The 17,658-nt window shown below is 39.4% G+C and overlaps 2 protein-coding genes across 5 annotated transcripts in view; both read right to left on the reverse strand.

The window, feature by feature from the left end:
• Window positions 1-1,462: 1,462 nt before the first annotated feature.
• Window positions 1,463-14,987, reverse strand: trmt9b (tRNA methyltransferase 9B). 2 transcript variants are annotated; one of them, XM_043258247.1, is made up of 4 exons: window positions 14,780-14,987; window positions 7,335-7,522; window positions 5,133-5,306; window positions 1,463-3,104 (listed from the first exon to the last, which is right to left on the reverse strand). In XM_043258247.1, exons 2-4 carry the CDS (start codon window positions 7,486-7,488, stop codon window positions 2,170-2,172), a joined length of 1,263 nt encoding a protein of 420 aa, XP_043114182.1. In that variant the 5' UTR covers window positions 7,489-7,522; window positions 14,780-14,987; the 3' UTR covers window positions 1,463-2,169. The 2 variants fall into 2 exon arrangements, with proteins under 2 accessions (XP_043114182.1, XP_043114183.1); XM_043258248.1 differs by having other exon boundaries at window positions 7,335-7,525.
• A 1,682-nt stretch (window positions 14,988-16,669) lies between these two features.
• The window catches only part of pds5b (PDS5 cohesin associated factor B), a 28,314-nt gene continuing 27,325 nt past the window's right edge, over window positions 16,670-17,658 (reverse strand). For all 3 annotated transcript variants that reach the window (XM_043259042.1, XM_043259040.1, XM_043259041.1), the window contains one exon: window positions 16,670-17,490. In XM_043259042.1, the coding sequence (XP_043114977.1) occupies window positions 17,455-17,490 (36 nt within the window). In that variant the 3' untranslated portion in view covers window positions 16,670-17,454. The remainder of the gene's footprint in view (window positions 17,491-17,658) is intronic.

Consider the following 17,658-nt stretch of genomic DNA (forward strand, 5'->3'; position numbering starts at 1 on the left):
AGATTCATCGCTATGGCATTTTAACTCTAAACACTCAGAAAAGTTGTCCATAATCTGCAACAAAGCTTCCTTTTGTGAAAAGTTTCATTCCCTGTTGGCTTCTCACACAAAATCCACCGGTATATTAGTTTAAAACTATTTTGGACTGTTTTTGCTTCTGGAGTGGATCCACACTGGGAGGATGAACTTTGAAGACTTAGTCACAGATGAAGGTGAATCCTATCACTCTATTGTGTACATATATCATATGTCCTAAAAAAAAACAGAAGCAGAATTTTATGCAGTTGACCCTTCAGTGACTTTATCAGAGGGATCTTTATGTACTCCAGACAGTCATTAAAAAGGGCATTCCTGTGGCTACTGTCATTGGAGGAGGCTATTCCAGAGATATTGATCGACTGGCGCGCAGGCACTCAATAATTCACAGGGCTGCATCAAAGGTGAGGTCACAGAATTCATAATGAATGTAGTATGTATTTCATGGACGCATATTATTTGGTGCTGTGTACCACTGTAATCTATATATTTATTCCTTTTAAATTGGTGCTGTCAAACGAGTAAACCATAAATCACATCCAATATAAAAGTTTTGGTTTACATAATATAAAAGTGTGTACTGTGTAAATTTATTATGTATATATAAATACACATGCATGTATATTTCAGAAAAATGTTGTTTATATTTTAAATTTATAGATATAAATATACACGTAAATGTATGTAAATACTTCCCAAATATATACTGTATGTATGTGTGTTTATATATACATAATAAATATACACAGTATACACACACAAACTTCTTTTGGATGTGATGAATTACAATTAATGTGTGTGTGTGTGTGTGTGTGTTATATATATATATATATATATATATATATATATATATATATATATATACACACACCCCAATTTATTTGTTTTGCAAACAGCAGTATTGCATTTTCAGAGGTTTACATGCTTTTAATGGTTTGGAGAGAACATGGACTTTAACTCTAAGATGAAAATGGACAGCTGGTGCTAAACAATCTAAGATTGTTGGATGCTGAGAGGGACCATATGAGCATTCAACAGTGCCATAGCCATGATTTGCAATTCAAGCGATCCTTTCAATTCTTACTCTTTTAATATATTTTTTTAATTATTATTTTTGATAAATAGTTGTGTTTTACACTTACCTCGTAAAATTACTGTATCGCTCAATGTTATTAGCAGTAGTAGTAGTGGTATATATTTTATTAAAATCTTAATTAAAAATAAATGAATTTGAGCACAGTAGATTAGATAAAAAACACTTTTATTTTACTATTTATTAATGATAAATATTATTTAAATAACTCTTAATAATGCAGTTTTATAATAAACTGTTTTAAAAATCACAGAAGTAATTACTTAATAAGCCAGAAAAGTAATAAGAAAATATTAATTTTTCAATGTAAAGACATGGATTTGTACCAGAGGGTCAGATAAAACTAAATATAGTGCTTTTATTATATTTAAGTCAAAAATACACATAAAAATGGTTCAAGTTTAAAGGAAAACTAAAGACCTTTGTTGTGACATTTTGACACGGTCAAGTTACACCAATACAAACACACACAATTTACAACACCAGCACAAACGCGTTTCAGTAGTTCAAGTTTTCAAGATGGAAATTAATCGTGTGCAATCCATTAAGAAGCTATCGACTAGGTAAAACATTATTTAAAAGCTTCAGAGCACAACACAACAGCTAATACTAACCACACAACACAACACCTACACCGACAAACTCCTGAAGAGCGTTCAATAGGAAAAACGCCAGTTATGTGCTCACATCGTTTGGTTCAAAAAATGATGTGCTATGCTTTCTTTTTTGGGCAGGCATTGCTTAAGACAGTTAACAGTGATACACCATTAAAATCAGTGCAAGTGAAGTCCATCAAAAAATTTAAGACATCACAAATAATGGAGACTAAAGCTAAAATTAGAACAGCAAACTTCAAAGTACGACTAGCTTTAGTGTCACGACCTGGACCAACACTGGTCTCATCAAAGCATTAATACCTTGCCTTTTATTGCCATTGATACTGAACAGCTAATTGTTAGCTAAATATTAGCTCTCTGGTCCCAATACTTAAAACTTCACACTAAAACTTATATTATGAATTTAAATATTTAAAATGTAATTTAAACCTTCCAGACTTGGACCTTCTCAGCCACTACGCACCAGTTGGCGTGGTCCAAGTAAGTGTGCAGAACGTGGAGCTCATCAACGTGGTTTTGGATCAACTCTGTCAGTTCTCCTTCCCTGAACACGTGGTAGTATCTCAGACAAGAGTCCTTCAGCTGTTCGCTGCTTTGCCCACTCATCCCATCGCTTTCCAGGAGAGACGCTGTGCTTTCCTGCCTCTGCAAGGGCTGTGGTTGGCTCGATTTACCATCTACCTCCACTCGTCCTTCAAGAGTTGACTGATCCCTTTGATAAGACACCAAGTCAGGCAGAGGTACTGAGGAACAATCATGGACGAGCTCCACAGGAACAGTCTCATTTCCATTCCCAGAACTTCTGTTGTCATTTTTATGGACCTGTTCGTTGGGATCTGAGATGAAGACGTCTTCTTCTAGACTGGTTCTGGAGGAGGACGAAAAGAGGCTGGACATCTGCCTGATGAGACCTCTACTGCTAGTTCGCCGGCTTCTGCTTTCCGACGCTTCATCGACAGGGGTTTGTAAAGTGCTGGAAGAGGAGCGGGACACGGTCAGGCTGGTGAAGTCCAGCACCGAATCCAAAGATCTAGAGAAGAACCAAAGCCTCTGTTGTTTCTGCTGGCCGGGGCTGATCAAGTCACCTTCGTCCACCATTGAGGATGTGCTTCTCACTTTCCTGTGCTTATCACTGGAGTCGTCGCTGACGCTTTGGGCTCCGTCGCCTCTCTGTCTGAGGGAGGGAGATGAAGGGGGATTGGGGTTCCAGGGTATGAAGATGTCCTGCTTCTCAAACTTGCGCCTCTTCTGCTCCATGGCCCACACGTATATCATGATCCGGCCTCCCACACGCAGGGTGCGTGCCATCTCTTTTATTGCTCGTATACGCCGTTCTTTGGTGGACATGTGATGGATCACTAATTGACAGAAATTGTATTCATATGTCAACGGTGTATACATACAGAGATTTCAAAGATTAGTTAAACCCACAATTCAATGTGTTACTAACCCTATGGAGTTCTGAAACCCATACTTTTCCGATGTATACAATGAAATTTATTATAAATATGCATTATTTAGTGAAATTTGAAGCTATATATTTATGGCCTCCTAATGTATTTTATGGTTTTATATAGTTGTTGGGATTTACAAAGTTATTAGTATACATGTTGAATTCTGATTGTTAATATTCATAATAGTACAAAATAAAAATAATGATGATGGTGATCTACTATCTCTTTAGAAAAGATAACGTCCACATGTAGGACACGTATCTGAGTAATATAAAACAAAAATCAGTGCAGAAAGTCCAGCTCATAGCGGTGGTCTGTTTCCTGTGTTTAGTAGGAGCTTTCAGAGTGTTTAAACCATTATGAGACTCTGATATCATCAATGGGCACATCAATCTTCTCTCTGAGGAGTCACGAGGGGTTGCCAGGTGACCCAGCTGTACATCCCGACAACAAATACTCTCAGGCCTCTTCCAAGAAGCACTAATCTCCTGTAGCCTAGTAACACCTCTTGTTTCCTCCACCTCATAAAGCTTAAATAAACCTATATATCCGCTCCATTTCAAGTTAATGGCAGCACCACCAGCTGATTGAGATTAAACTGTTTGATCGTGGAAATACTAGTATGTTAATGTGGGTGTATGACATTATGAATTGTGCTCCTGTGAATGAAAGTCTTCATAGATCATTATGCTAATGATCTGATGTTATAGCCTGTAACGCAGAAGATGTTCCTCTTAAAGCAACATGACCTTTTTCTGTTCCAAAACATTCTGGACTCAAATAAAACATGGATGTGCATAAAAGAAAGAAAAAAATGTTGTAATTAAATTAAATGTGAAATCATTTTGACTAGTTTAACGACTAATATGGGAATTTTAAAAGAGAAAAAAAATATAAATATATTTATGCATGGATAGTTCTTGCTGGTTGGAAACAGCAAAAGAAAGCACAAGTGTGGAGCATTCAAAAACAAATGACTCTAATATGTTAATTCTTGTATGTGATTCGGGTATAAAAAAAATAAAAATCAAACTTGCACTTGTGAGACTGAATCATTCTAATTCAGCTCACTAAATCAATTCAACCAGTTCTTCATTTATTCACTGAATTAAAAGTTAGTTATATAACAAAGTGCTTTCTTAAAAGTCCAATAAATAACAGAATCATTAATAAACTGCCCCAGAACTAAAACTATTTCCATTACATGAAATAAAATTAACTAAATAAAACATCAAATAACTGAATGTGCTAAAATAACAAACTAAAAATAAATAAAAACTAATTTGACATAAAAAAAAAATCAGACATTTAAAAAAAACGAAACAATTACTAATAAAAATAGTGTTGCCAAGATTGTGGCTTTCCTGCGGAATTGGGCTACTTTAACACTCTTTCCACAGGATGTTTTTCATTTCTACGGGTTGAAGCGACCCCAGTAAGGTCATATTTAGCCCCCGGAATGCAACTTTTATCAGGATTCCCCCCTGAAAAATGCTCGGGCTAGTTATGGAAAGGTTTTACTGTAAAAACCTGGCAACCCTGGAAAATACACATTAAAATAGTAAACGTAAAGATGCTGTCAACGCATTACCTGCAAAATGTGTAAGTTATATCAATAAAATCTATTTAGTCGAGATATATGCTATATCTCTCGCTCTCCGTTTTATCAATGTATTTTTAAGTCTAAATAATCTTTTAATGCGTAATTCTAATTATTGGATTGTAAGAAGTAAAGCATTAATTTGTATTTTTACTATGATTTTTACTAAGCCAGGAAATGGTTTTATATATATATATATATATCTATATATAAGTAAAAGTCATAGTAAAAATAATAACCATTTCTTGGTTTATTATTATTATTATTATTATTACTAAAAAAAGATAATAAAATGTAATGTAAATGACTACATGTTTATTTTGCTGCATTACCTGCAATGGAGAGCACTGCATCAAAACAGCCATCTCTGTAGGGTAAACGCAGGCCATCACAAAGCTGCACCTCGTGCCCTCGACTCCATGCAGAGTCCACCAACGGCCGACACACGTCACAGCCCAACTTAAAGACATCCTCATTAATGTGCAGATATTTGCCATTGCCACACCCTGCAATAATTAAAAAAAAACCATAATCAGTGCAAAAACGAATCAAAAACATACAATAGTTTTTCCCCTCATGGATGATTCGCTGGCCTGTTTTTCCATTGTCGGACTGTAATGATTGTGGGGCGGTGGAAGGAATACTTTGAGGACCTCCTCAATCCCGTCAACACGTCTTCCACTGAGGGAGCAGAGGCCGGGGATCCGGGGGGGGACTCGACCATTACCCTAGCTGAGGTCACTGAGGTGGTTGAGAAGCTCCTCTGTGGCAAGGCACCAGGGGTGGACGAGATCCGCCCGGAATACCTCAGGTCTCTGGATGTTGTGGGGCTGTCTTGGCTGACACGCCTCTGCAGCATCGCGTGGACGCGGGGGAAAGTGCCTCTGGACTGGCAGACGGGGGTGGTGGTTCCTCTTTTCAAGAAGGGGGACCGGAGGGTGTGCTCCAACTATAGGGGGATCACACTTCTCAGCCTCCCTGGGAAAGTCTATGCCAGGGTACTGGAGAGGAGAATCCGCCCGATAGTTGAACCTCGGCTTCAAGAGGAACAATGCGGGTTTCGCCCTGGACGTGGAACACTGGACCAGCTCTATACCCTCTCCAGGATGCTGGAGGGTTCCTGGGAGTTTGCCCAACCAGTCTACATGTGTTTTGTGGATTTGGAGAAGGCATTCGACCGGGTTCCTCGTGGTGTCCTGTGGGGGTGCTCTGGGAATATGGGGTAAGGGGCCCTTTGCTAAGGGCTGTCCGATCCTGTATGATCAGAGCAGGAGCTTGGTTCGCATTGCCGGCATTAAGTCAGACTTGTTTCCAGTGCATGTTGGACTCCGACAGGGCTGCCCTTTGTCACCGGTCCTGTTCATTATTTTTATGGACAGGATTTCTAGGCGCAGTCAGGGGGCGGGGGGGTCTGGTTTGGTGACCACAGGATAGCTTCTCTGCTTTTGCTGATGATGTTGTTCTGTTGGCTGCATCTGGCCAAGACCTACAGTGTGTGCTGGGGCGGTTTGCAGCTGAGTGTGAAGCGGCAGGGATGAAAATCAGCACCTCCAAGTCTGAGGCCTTGGTCCTCAGTCGGACAAGGGTGGCTTGCCCCTTCAGGTTGGTGGGGAGCTCCTGCCCCAGGTGGAGGAGTTTAAGTATCTTGGGGTCTCGCTCACGAGTGAGGGAAGGATGGAACGAGAGATTGACAGGCGGATCGGTGCAGCTTCTGCAGTAATGCAGTCGCTGTACTGGTCTGTCATGGTGAAAAAGAGCTAAGTCGCAAGGCGGAAGCTCGATTTACGGTCGATCTTCGCTCCTACTCTCACCTATGGTCATGAGCTTTGGGTCATGACCGAAAGAATGAGATCCCGGATACAAGCGGTCGAAATGAGTTTCCTTCGTGAGGGTGGCTGGGCGCTCCCTTAGAGATAGGGTGAGGAGTTCAGTCACCGGGAGGAGCTCGGAGTAGACCCGCTGCTCCTCCACATCGAGAGAGGCCAGCTGAGGTGGCTCGGGCATCTGTTCCGGATGCCTCCCGGACGCCTCCCAAGGGAGGTGTTCCGGGCATGTCCCACCGGGAAGAGGCCCCGGGGAAGACCTAGGACACGCTGGAGAGACTATGTCTCTCGGCTGGCCTGGGAGCGCCTCGGTGTCCCCCCGGAAGAGCTGGAGGAAGTGTCTGGGGAGAGGGAAGTCTGGGCATCCCTGCTTAGACTGTTGCCCCCGCGACCCGGCCCCGGATAAGCGGAAGAAAAAGAAGAAGAAGAAGGACTGTAATGACTTTGGTGCCCATTCATCCTTATTAAACTTTAATATGAATAATTGCATTTCCTTTCAAACAGCGGTGAAGTAAAGTCTGCGTGTGATAACGGGCCATTAAGTTTTTCCAGGAAAAAGAATAAAGGCGAGATTACACGGGTTCCTTTTCTGCTGTAAGAGGCAATGATTGTTTACAAAGAAAGCGTGACTTTGACACTAGTAAAAGCTTACTGATCTTGCCATTTTATTTCTCGCTTGAGAGACATTAAAGACGGAGCGCGAAGCCTTACCGACATCAGCCACGATGCTGCCGGGCTCCTGCTCTAGCAGGAATTGTTTGACCTTGGGCCAAGCTTTGTAGCGGCTGTCGTTGAAGTAGGGTGCGATCCTCTCGTACACGCTGTGAACATGGTCTCTCTCCAGCTGGCTGGCAGCCTCGTCCATGCTGCTCTCTATTAAACCCCACAGAGCATCTTCACTGCTTAGCCAGACATAGAGGGAGGAGGAGAGAAACCAAATGAGACCTAAAGATTGAGTCGCCCTCTGCTTAATGCTTTGCTTCCACAGCCATTACTAAAATGAATACAGTTTAATGTTCTGATTGGCTGTTTCTATATAACAGTACGAGTCTGGAGGTTATATCTGGGTATATGCAAAGAATGGTCATATTTCACCACAAAAAAGGAAGGAAGATAGATATACATACAGTTAGGAACATATATACATATATATACATATATACAAACCGGATTCCAAAAAAGTTGGGACACTATACAAATCGTGAATAAAAACTGAATGCAATGATGTGTAGGTGCCAACTTCTAATATTTTATTCAGAATAGAACATAAATCACGAAACAAAAGTTTAAACTGAGAAAATGTACCATTTTAAGGGAAAAATATATTGATTCAGAATTTCATGGTGTCAACAAATCCCAAAAAAGTTGGGACAAGTAGCAATAAGAGGCTGGAAAAAGTAAATTTAAGCATAACGAGGAGCTGGAAGACCAATTAACACTAATTAGGTCAATTGGCAACATGATTGGGTATAAAAAGAGCTTCTCAGAGTGGCAGTGTCTCTCAGAAGCCAAGATGGGTAGAGGATCACCAATTCCCACAATGTTGCGCAGAAAGAAAGTGGAGCAATATCAGAAAGGTGTTACCCAGCGAAAAATTGCAAAGACTTTGCATCTATCATCATCAACTGTGCATAACATCATCCAAAGATTCAGAGAATCTGGAACAATCTCTGTGAGAAAGGGTCAAGGCCGTAAAACCATACTGGATGTCCGTGATCTCCGGGCCCTTAAACGACACTGCACCACAAACAGGAATGCTACTGTAAAGGAAATCACAGAATGGGCTCAGGAATACTTCCAGAAACCATTGTCAGTGAACACAATCCACCGTGCCATCCGCCGTTGCCAGCTGAAACTCTACAGTGCAAAGAAGAAGCCATTTCTAAGCAAGATCCACAAGCTCAGGCGCGTTACACTGGGCCAGGGATCATTTAAAATGGAGTGTGGCGAAATGGAAGACTGTTCTGTGGTCAGACGAGTCACGATTCAAAGTTCTTTTTGGAAATCTGGGACGCCATGTCATCCGGACCAAAGAGGACAAGGACAACCCAAGTTGTTATCAACGCTCGGTTCAGAAGCCTGCATCTCTGATGGTATGGGGTTGCATGAGTGCGTGTGACATGGGCAGCTTGCATGTCTGGAAAGGCACCATCAATGCAGAAAAATATATTCAGGTTCTAGAACAACATATGCTCCCATCCAGACGTCATCTTTTTCAGGGAAGACCCTGCATTTTTCAACAAGATAATGCCAGACCACATTCTCTATCAATCACAGCATCATGGCTGCGTAGGAGAAGGATCCGGGTACTGAAATGGCCAGTCTGCACTCCAGATCTTTCACCTATAGAGAACATTTGTCGCATCATAAAGAGGAAGGTGCGACAAAGAAGGCCCAAGACGATTGAACAGTTAGAGGCCTGTATTAGACAAGAATGGGAGAGCATTCCTATTTCTAAACTTGAGAAACTGGTCTCCTCTGTCCCCAGACGTCTGTTGAGTGTTGTAAAAAGAAGGGGAGATGCCACACAGTGGTGAAAATGTCCTTGTCCCAACTTTTTTGGGATTTGTTGACACCATGAAATTCTGAATCAACATATTTTTCCCTTAAAATGGTACATTTTCTCAGTTTAAACTTTTGTTTCGTGATTTATGTTCTATTCTGAATAAAATATTAGAAGTTGGCACCTACACATCATTGCATTCAGTTTTTATTCACGATTTGTATAGTGTCCCAACTTTTTTGGAATCCGGTTTGTACATATATATACACATATATACATATATACATATATATACATACATACATACATACATACACACATATATATATATATATATATATATATATATATATATATATATATATATATATATATATATATATATATATATATATATATATATTTGGACACCAATACAATTTGTATTTTAGCTTTTGACCAGAACATATTCAAGCTACAGTTAAATAATGAATATGGGCTTAAAGTGATTTTAATTTGAGGGTATTCTCATCACAGTTGGAGGAAAGGTTAAGGAATTACAGCTCTTTAATATGTATCTCCTAGGGTGTTTAAATTAATTTCTTAGCCGAAGCAAAAACTGAACAAAAAAATGAAACACTAGGCCAAAGACTAAATACTGAAGACGGCTTTCTGCATCTTACCAATTTTTTCACCATTGCCTAAAATGTGCTGTTTACATTTTTCTCTTGCTTTCAAATAGCAAAATCAATTACAAAAAATATTTAACACTGATTGTGTTTTAATATAGCAGACATTGTACCAACATTTTTTGGTCATTTGGAGACCTCCTTCCTGAATCAGGCATGTATTTTTTACTGTTCAAATCAGCCCAGCCTTGCATTAAAATTACATTACTAACACTTACGAATGTTGAAGCCGTTTTTTCACCGTCACATGCCTTATAATATGTTACTGAGCATCTGACGAGTAACACTGTTTCAGTGCGGATCTGAACCCTGAACACTGAGCTCACTAAACGTCGTCAGAAGACAGAAGCAGCCTGATGAATTCTGAAGTGCATAGGGAAATACTGTCTGTCCGTATTCAATCAAATGGAACAAAGTTGATTGGGCGGTGCTGGAACAAATGGAACAAAATGGACGATGATCCAAAACAAACAACCAAAGCAATTCAAGAGTTTTTGGAAAGTAAAAAAAAAAAAAAAAAAAAAAAAAAAAGGATTATTCTGCAAGGGCAGTTTCCTGATTTCAACCCAACTGAGCATGCACTCCACTTGCTGAAGACAAAACTAAAGGCAGAAAAAGACCCATATACAAACAACGACTGAATTCAGCTGCAGTAAAGGGCTGGCAAAGCATCAAAACAGAGAATCCAGTCTCTGGTGATGTCTATATCTGTATGTATCTCAGTGATGCATCTCTCTGTGTCTGTGTGTGTGTGTGTGTGTGTGTGTGTGTGTGTGTGCGAGCGTTTTTGTGACACACAAGGACACAAGTTTGTGTAATGACATTGGTATAACATAGGTATTTCAAGGAGAAGGTGACTTATGAGGACATTACCTCATCTCCCCACTTTTCAAACGCTTATAAATCATACAGAGTGCGTTTTTTTTATTTTTATTAGAATATCCTGTAAGCGGCAGGTTTAGGTGTAGGACAGCAGCAGTTGTACAGTACAGTTTGCGCAGTATAAAAACCATTACGATAAAAACGACAACAATAACAGTAATGCAATCTCAAGGAAACTCATTGCACGCGTTCCCAATGAGAACTATGACTGGCTGAAGCTGGACTGTTTCTGATTAATTCTTTGCCGGCCTCCTTTCCAGGTAAAATCATTTAGTAAATTGTTGCTCTTCTGCCACTTGTCTGCGACAGCGCAGACAGATGAGGCCGTACGCCTCTTCACAGCTGCACATCATTTACCAGATGTCCAGTACAACAGCATCATGCTTCACAATCAACACATGACTCTTCATCATTTCCCACCTTTGCACACACACTGCATCTTCCTCAACAGGGCTGTCTCAGACAAGGCTTTGAAGCAGAAACAGTCGGATATTTCCGTTCTTGTACATCGATGCAGACTGCAGGCCATGCGGCATAATTGAAATGCAGAGTGGACGGTGCTTTTCAAGCTGCGCCGCCGCCTCTGATCTGTTTCCAAAGCCTCGGCTGTCATATAACTGCTACTCTTGAAGCTAAATGCATCAGCTTTACACGTTACGCTTTATTTATCTATTTATTGTCGAGTGCCTGGCCTATAACACCAGATGATTGGGAAAAAGGTGTTGCATTCGGCTGTAAAACCTACGATTAATTGCCTTTAGCTGGTTGAGTTGTTGCGAGTTGAGAACTCAAGTCACGGATCAATAAGAGAACATTTCGAAGCAAATCCACATTCGATGGTGATCTACTCTCCCGCATTTCAAATGACAACGTTCGGTCAATAATCTCATGGTCCGGCCAGCAAATCGATGAGACCTTCATGTTGGCTGCCAGAAGGGTTTAGACAAGTCCGCAAAGTATGAATGCAACATTTTATCCCATTTTCAGTATCGCTAAACAAACTGTGGTTTTGGGTTGCATAACAAAGCCATTGTGAATAAGCAATTGAGCTTTGGGGATATTTCAATGAAAATAAGATTATCTCGTTATTTCATAATGCCTCAGCGGTCTGGAAATGCAGTCTGCTGACTGTTATGTAAAAACAAAAAGCCCTTCAGCTGAATCACGTCGCCCTAAAGGGGAAACTCCGCAGCTGAAATCGCAGATGAGCCGTCAAAGAGACAGCACAGCAGCATGTGGGCTGATCGAATGTGCCCGACTTGACAGAAGGTGTGTGATGCGCAGGCCAAAACAAAGAAACGAATACAGAAATGTACATTTTCAAGCAAGAGGATGGTTGTTTTAGGCAGCGTCTTGCACAATAGACGGTTTAAAGTTCAAGTGAAATCAAAACCGCTTTTGTAACTCTAATGTGTAAGTTGTCACAAGTTATCGGAAAAAAATAATAATGTAGATCACTTGTTCACTAAAGGCCCAATATTCTTCAAACGAAATTATAGGGCAAACTAAAATGTCATTTCGAACATAATCAGATCAAAACGAAGTTCGAAGCGGCTCACCAAAGCGAACTTTTTTTGGCAATTCGTTTTTTGGCTCCTAAAAACCTTTGAGCTACCGTTGATCTGAGTCAATCTCAATCGGTGGGTGTGTTCTGAAACTCCACCTTCTTTGACGATGTGTCGATGACCCGGATTTATGTGATGCAGATGCAGATAAACATCAGAAAAGAATAAAAAGGAGAGGTTTTTTGTTGATGTTGTGAATTTAAAAGGCATATAGTAAAGAAACCGTTTTGTGTGAGCATCGTGAGTCATGTTTACATTATAAGAGTCGGAATATTCTGACAATATACCGTTGCTCAGCCTTTTCGAACTTCTTTTTGCCCTCAAACCAAATAGATCTTCATTTGAAGTATATCGGAGCCTAAATAGATCCTCTTCAGTAATTGGGTGCCGTGAGAATGAGTCCAAACTGCTAATAAAAACATTAGCAATGAACAAATTGAGATGTTTTTTTAACTTTCACTTCACATGTCTGCAGATTATTGTGATGTGTTTAATCAGCTGTTGGACTCTCATTCTGACGGCACCCATTCACTGCAAGTGAGTGATGTAAAGGTTAAATTTGTTCAGACGAAGTAACAATCTCATCTGCCACTTAAATGGCCCATTCAAAAAAAACAACTGAGCTTTGTGTGATTATGTTTTAGTAATTTTACATTTTTCACCATCCATTTTATAATGTCACATTTTTCTAAGTGCACGTTTACACAACAATGATTGTTTTACAGGGCAGAAAAGTAAAAAATAAATAAAAATGCTGAGGGTGAGTAATTAATTTTCATTTTTTGGGTGAACGATGCCTTTTGGGAAATAAATTTGCATGCAAATTACATTTTTAGCACGAAGAGATACGTAAACAAGGGACACAAGAAACATATTTTGACTTTGGCCAGTAAACCACTACCGTAAAAAAAAAAACATCCTAGCAACCACACGGGTTTGGCATAGGTAAGGGTCTCTCGTATTTTCTACGGAGAAAAGATAGCCTTTAGTTATTATGGTCATTTGTGGTCATAAAATATTCAAACAAGCCCTTTTGCAAATGAAATAACTGCAGGGGCCGCGTTCACATAGATTCTCTCTCCATGGCAAAATATCCTCACCACAATTGTTTTCGCAGAAGTCATTTTAGACTTGCGCTGGCTTCTCTGGCCTTGAGAGTGTTGTCAACAAGCAAGCGATATTAAAGGTCATCAAGGCCTACTGCATCAAATAAAGAGACCTCAGAAATGTCACCTCACTGAAAGATGTCAACTGCTTGGTGTCGCTCCAACGCACCTTTAGAAAACATCAACTCTGTCAAGACAAAACCGAGACTTTCTGGAGGCCTTCCTTTTGGAGCGTTATGATTTCAACTCCCTTCGGACCCTGCAGTCGGCTCCGTTCCGCTGAAACTCTGAGGGTCCCTCATTACGAGACTATTTTAAGATCTCACCCGCTGACAGAAGGATGGGAGAGAAGCGCTGCAGCGCCGTCACCTCGCACAGCCCTGACGAGACTCAGATCGCATCCGACTGTCCCTTCAATTCATTAAAATGCTCAACTCGACAAGCGTTATGTAAGCAGCTGCAAGCTGGATGATGGGAGAATACTGAACAGCAACATCTAAATTTAGAAACAAGCAATACCCGCCAGACCACTATTCTCTTACAGAGAAACAGTGGCTCTGACTCAGTTCCACTGGAAACATGGAATGAATGATAAAGACTTTCATTGTTTAGTAATTTATCCACTGATGGACTTACAACTCCATGCAAGCTTCCCATAACTGATGCAACAGATTTAAAAACAGAATTGCTTTTCAAAATCTAAGCACTGTTATTCTTAATAAATAAGAACTTGTATGCAGTGTGTGAATGTGTATGTATTATATATATATATATATATATATATATATATATATATATATATATATATATATATATATATATATAAAAACACACACAAACACAATTTATTTACTTCTATTTACATTTTTATATATTACCATATGTGTGGTTTTATTAAAAGGACAACATAAATTTTATTATTATACTATTATATAAATTAAAACAGTATATATATTATTTTATTAAAATTTTATACGTATTATTACATATTTTAGAAAAACATTACATATATAAACATACATCATAAAACTGGTTTACATCCATATATAATAAGTCTGTATGTTTTGTTATAAATGACTGATACACTTATACAGCATATACACACACACACACACACACACACACACACGTGTTATTTAGACACATACATATCTATCTTATGTATATGCGCATACATCACAGAGACACACGGTCCTGCTGACCCTTGTTGTTAACGTATAAAGTTTAAAAGGCCAACTGAAAGCTTCTTCAGAGATGTAATCTTCGTTAAATGAACATGCATTTCACACACTGTCGCTACTGTTTACCTTCACGCGCAAACTACACACAGAACTGCCATTCAACGCGACGCGATTTACAATTGAAAGTTTTATCCCGCGTTTGCATGCAACACGAGAATTAGCGTCGTATACGTCCTCTGAATCAAACCTACCTCTCTCAAGGCTGCGGTCTCAGAGACATCAAATCCGACGGGAGGCTGTTTCTTTAACTCGCGACATTACATTAGCGTAAAAAGTAAACCGACGCGATATAACATCGACACCCCACACAGACTGTGTGCAACAGACCGGCTCAGAATGCACACTGGGGACGTGTTAATAAATACATGCTCACTACGCTCGACCCCTAGTCTGAAGTGATGTCCGATTCGCGAACGAATAATTCTTTTGATTCGGTTCTTTTTAATGATTCGATCGAACCGATTCGCGAAAGATTCATAAGTCTGAAAGTTCCCGGTTTTTCTCCCGAGTATATTTTGGAAGTACACTTTGTGTACAGTAAAAGTAAAAGTAGAGTAAAATTTGAGAGATGGCTGACTGGCATGATACAATTCAAGCAGATTGGAGAAACACATCGCAAGCTTCACCAGGCTGGATGAATGATAAATTACAAGATGATTATTTAACGTAAACGAAACGGTGTTAAATAAACGAATTAAATAAGCCAAAACGAAACAAACTTGTAAACACTTGAATCGCAGTTCAGCGATCCGTCCAAACGAATCGACTCGCTTAAATGAATCTGATATCCCTATGTAACTAGACGGATGAGTGAATTTAATGAGAGCGCAGGGAACACAGGGCTAGCGAGCGGCGTAACATCCGCCACTCCGATTGGTCGACGCGGTCACGTGAGCCCAATACAATAAACACACACTGTGACACATGGCAAACGATTGAGGCTAAGCAGGATTTCCATTTACTTAAGGATGATTCAGACTTTTACTACAGCGTGTTACGCGAGACAAAAGAGCAGGGTGTTGATAGTTTAACAAAACACCCGACAGTGATTTGTAAAAGCTGTAAAATGACAACGATAAAATTATACAACGGTGGATATAGATTAGATATAATATCCTAAAATATCTAACATGAATTAATACCTCCTTATAAACAATTTCAAGACTGCTGACAGTGTGTAAATGGTCGCTAGGAGTTTTTTCCTCTACCTACACTGAATTGTTTCTCTTTTCTTTGGCACTAAGTAGTTGTTCCGTGGTGTGGGTGTGTATGAATACACGCAAATTAGTGTTCTAATAGTATAAAAATTGCTTCGTGATGCTCGGTTGAATGCATACTTAATGGATTTCCAGTACTGAAGTAAATGCCGCAGCAGCTGGTCAGCAGATGGTGGACCCAAAGAGTGTAAAAACTATTTTTTGCTACATCTTACAAAAATATGTTGTTAAGTGATCACCGAAATACAAATCCTCAGAATTACGGATGCAAATTTATAAAGCAACGGCAAGGATACTACAGTCCTCCGATTCAAGTGCACTTGAATGGATTGTTTTTTCCTGTAAAGAATGTATTGCATGAGAAAACTAGAATTATTACATTTTTTATCCTGCAGACCTTGAGATAAAATGTTAAACTGGATGGGGATTAGGAAGTCCTGAAATTAACATTTTGAGGACTGACCACAGACACAGTCGTTATTAAACATAGCACAGTTCACACAACTGTATGAGATACACTTGAACTAGGAAGGGCTTAATTGATGCAAAGTCGTTTCTCGTTATTTCAAGACAAAGCCAAAAAAATAATGCACTTTAAAACACTTTTACTATTCTCATTTTGACGTTAGTTTTGTCTTAGCTTATATCTAAAAGTATTGTAATGATGGGTAGAAAAAATGAATTACATATAATAATGTTCTATTAAACATAAACATTAATGCATGTCAGATGAATGCATATACATGGAAATGTACAGCTGCCTTTATATTTTAGACAGTTTAATCATAACATTGAGGTCTTTTCCCATTAAAACATTTGAAACACCCTGGCTAAATGAACACATTGCCAATAACAAATATGCAATTTATTTATACAGAATATTTTATTGGTTCAGCAGACTGAAAAAAACGGATTTGGATGGTGGGGGGAGAATCTTCAATTGTTTCCCAACGCAGCCAATATTAAAAACCAATGCTCTGTACCACATCCTCCCCGTTTCAAACACTGATAAAATCAATACTGGGCTGTAAAATGTAACAAATACGTGAATTTATCATCAGACCAGTGTTTCTTTTATCTGCAGAGGCACATTTGCACATGCACAACCATATGCACACAAGAATTACACAAATGAGAAGGGTTAAAAAAAAGGAAAGGATAAAATGACGGACAAATAAAAAAAGGGAACTACAAAATGGTTATTTCGTGTAGCACAGTACAGAATGATATACAGAAGACACACGGGACACATACAGTACTGCTAAAAGTTGTTCCGATTTTTTTTCCTTTACTTGGACAGATCAGCTGGTGCAATATATTTAAAGCTGGAGGTAAAAGCTATACAAGTCATCTCCCTAACCTTGGGTGGGGGTGGGGGTTGGGGAAGTAAGAGCCCAAAAACTATTTACACTTTCTTTCTCATAAGATTAAGATCACATGGTCGGCACACATAACAATGGAAAACGAACCACGAGTCATGGTGGATAGGTGAGGCAGAAGCATACGGCAGTAAAAGACGGCAAAATACAGCTGAAGCAGATGCATGGCTCCAAAAAGTCCAAACTTTCCACAAGTTCACTCTGTTCACCGGACTTTTTCCTTAAGTATAGCAATCTCCAATCAATCTTGCATTTTGTCTTTGAAAGCACTCATCTTCGGTCTCTTCTCCCCACCTTCCGTCGCACCTACATAAACACATTAACACATTCTCAGAACTGTCACGATTTCTTACTAAATGATTTTATACTCATTTTTCTGGGAAAGATAAAGATTAAAACAAAAAGCACTTCTGCATGAAATTTTACGCCACTCATTGTTCTAAAAACAATTTTATTTTTGTAATCCTTCATTTT

The sequence above is a fragment of the Puntigrus tetrazona genome, chromosome 15 (genome assembly GCF_018831695.1).
Source record: "Puntigrus tetrazona isolate hp1 chromosome 15, ASM1883169v1, whole genome shotgun sequence".
Classification (NCBI taxonomy): domain Eukaryota; kingdom Metazoa; phylum Chordata; class Actinopteri; order Cypriniformes; family Cyprinidae; genus Puntigrus; species Puntigrus tetrazona.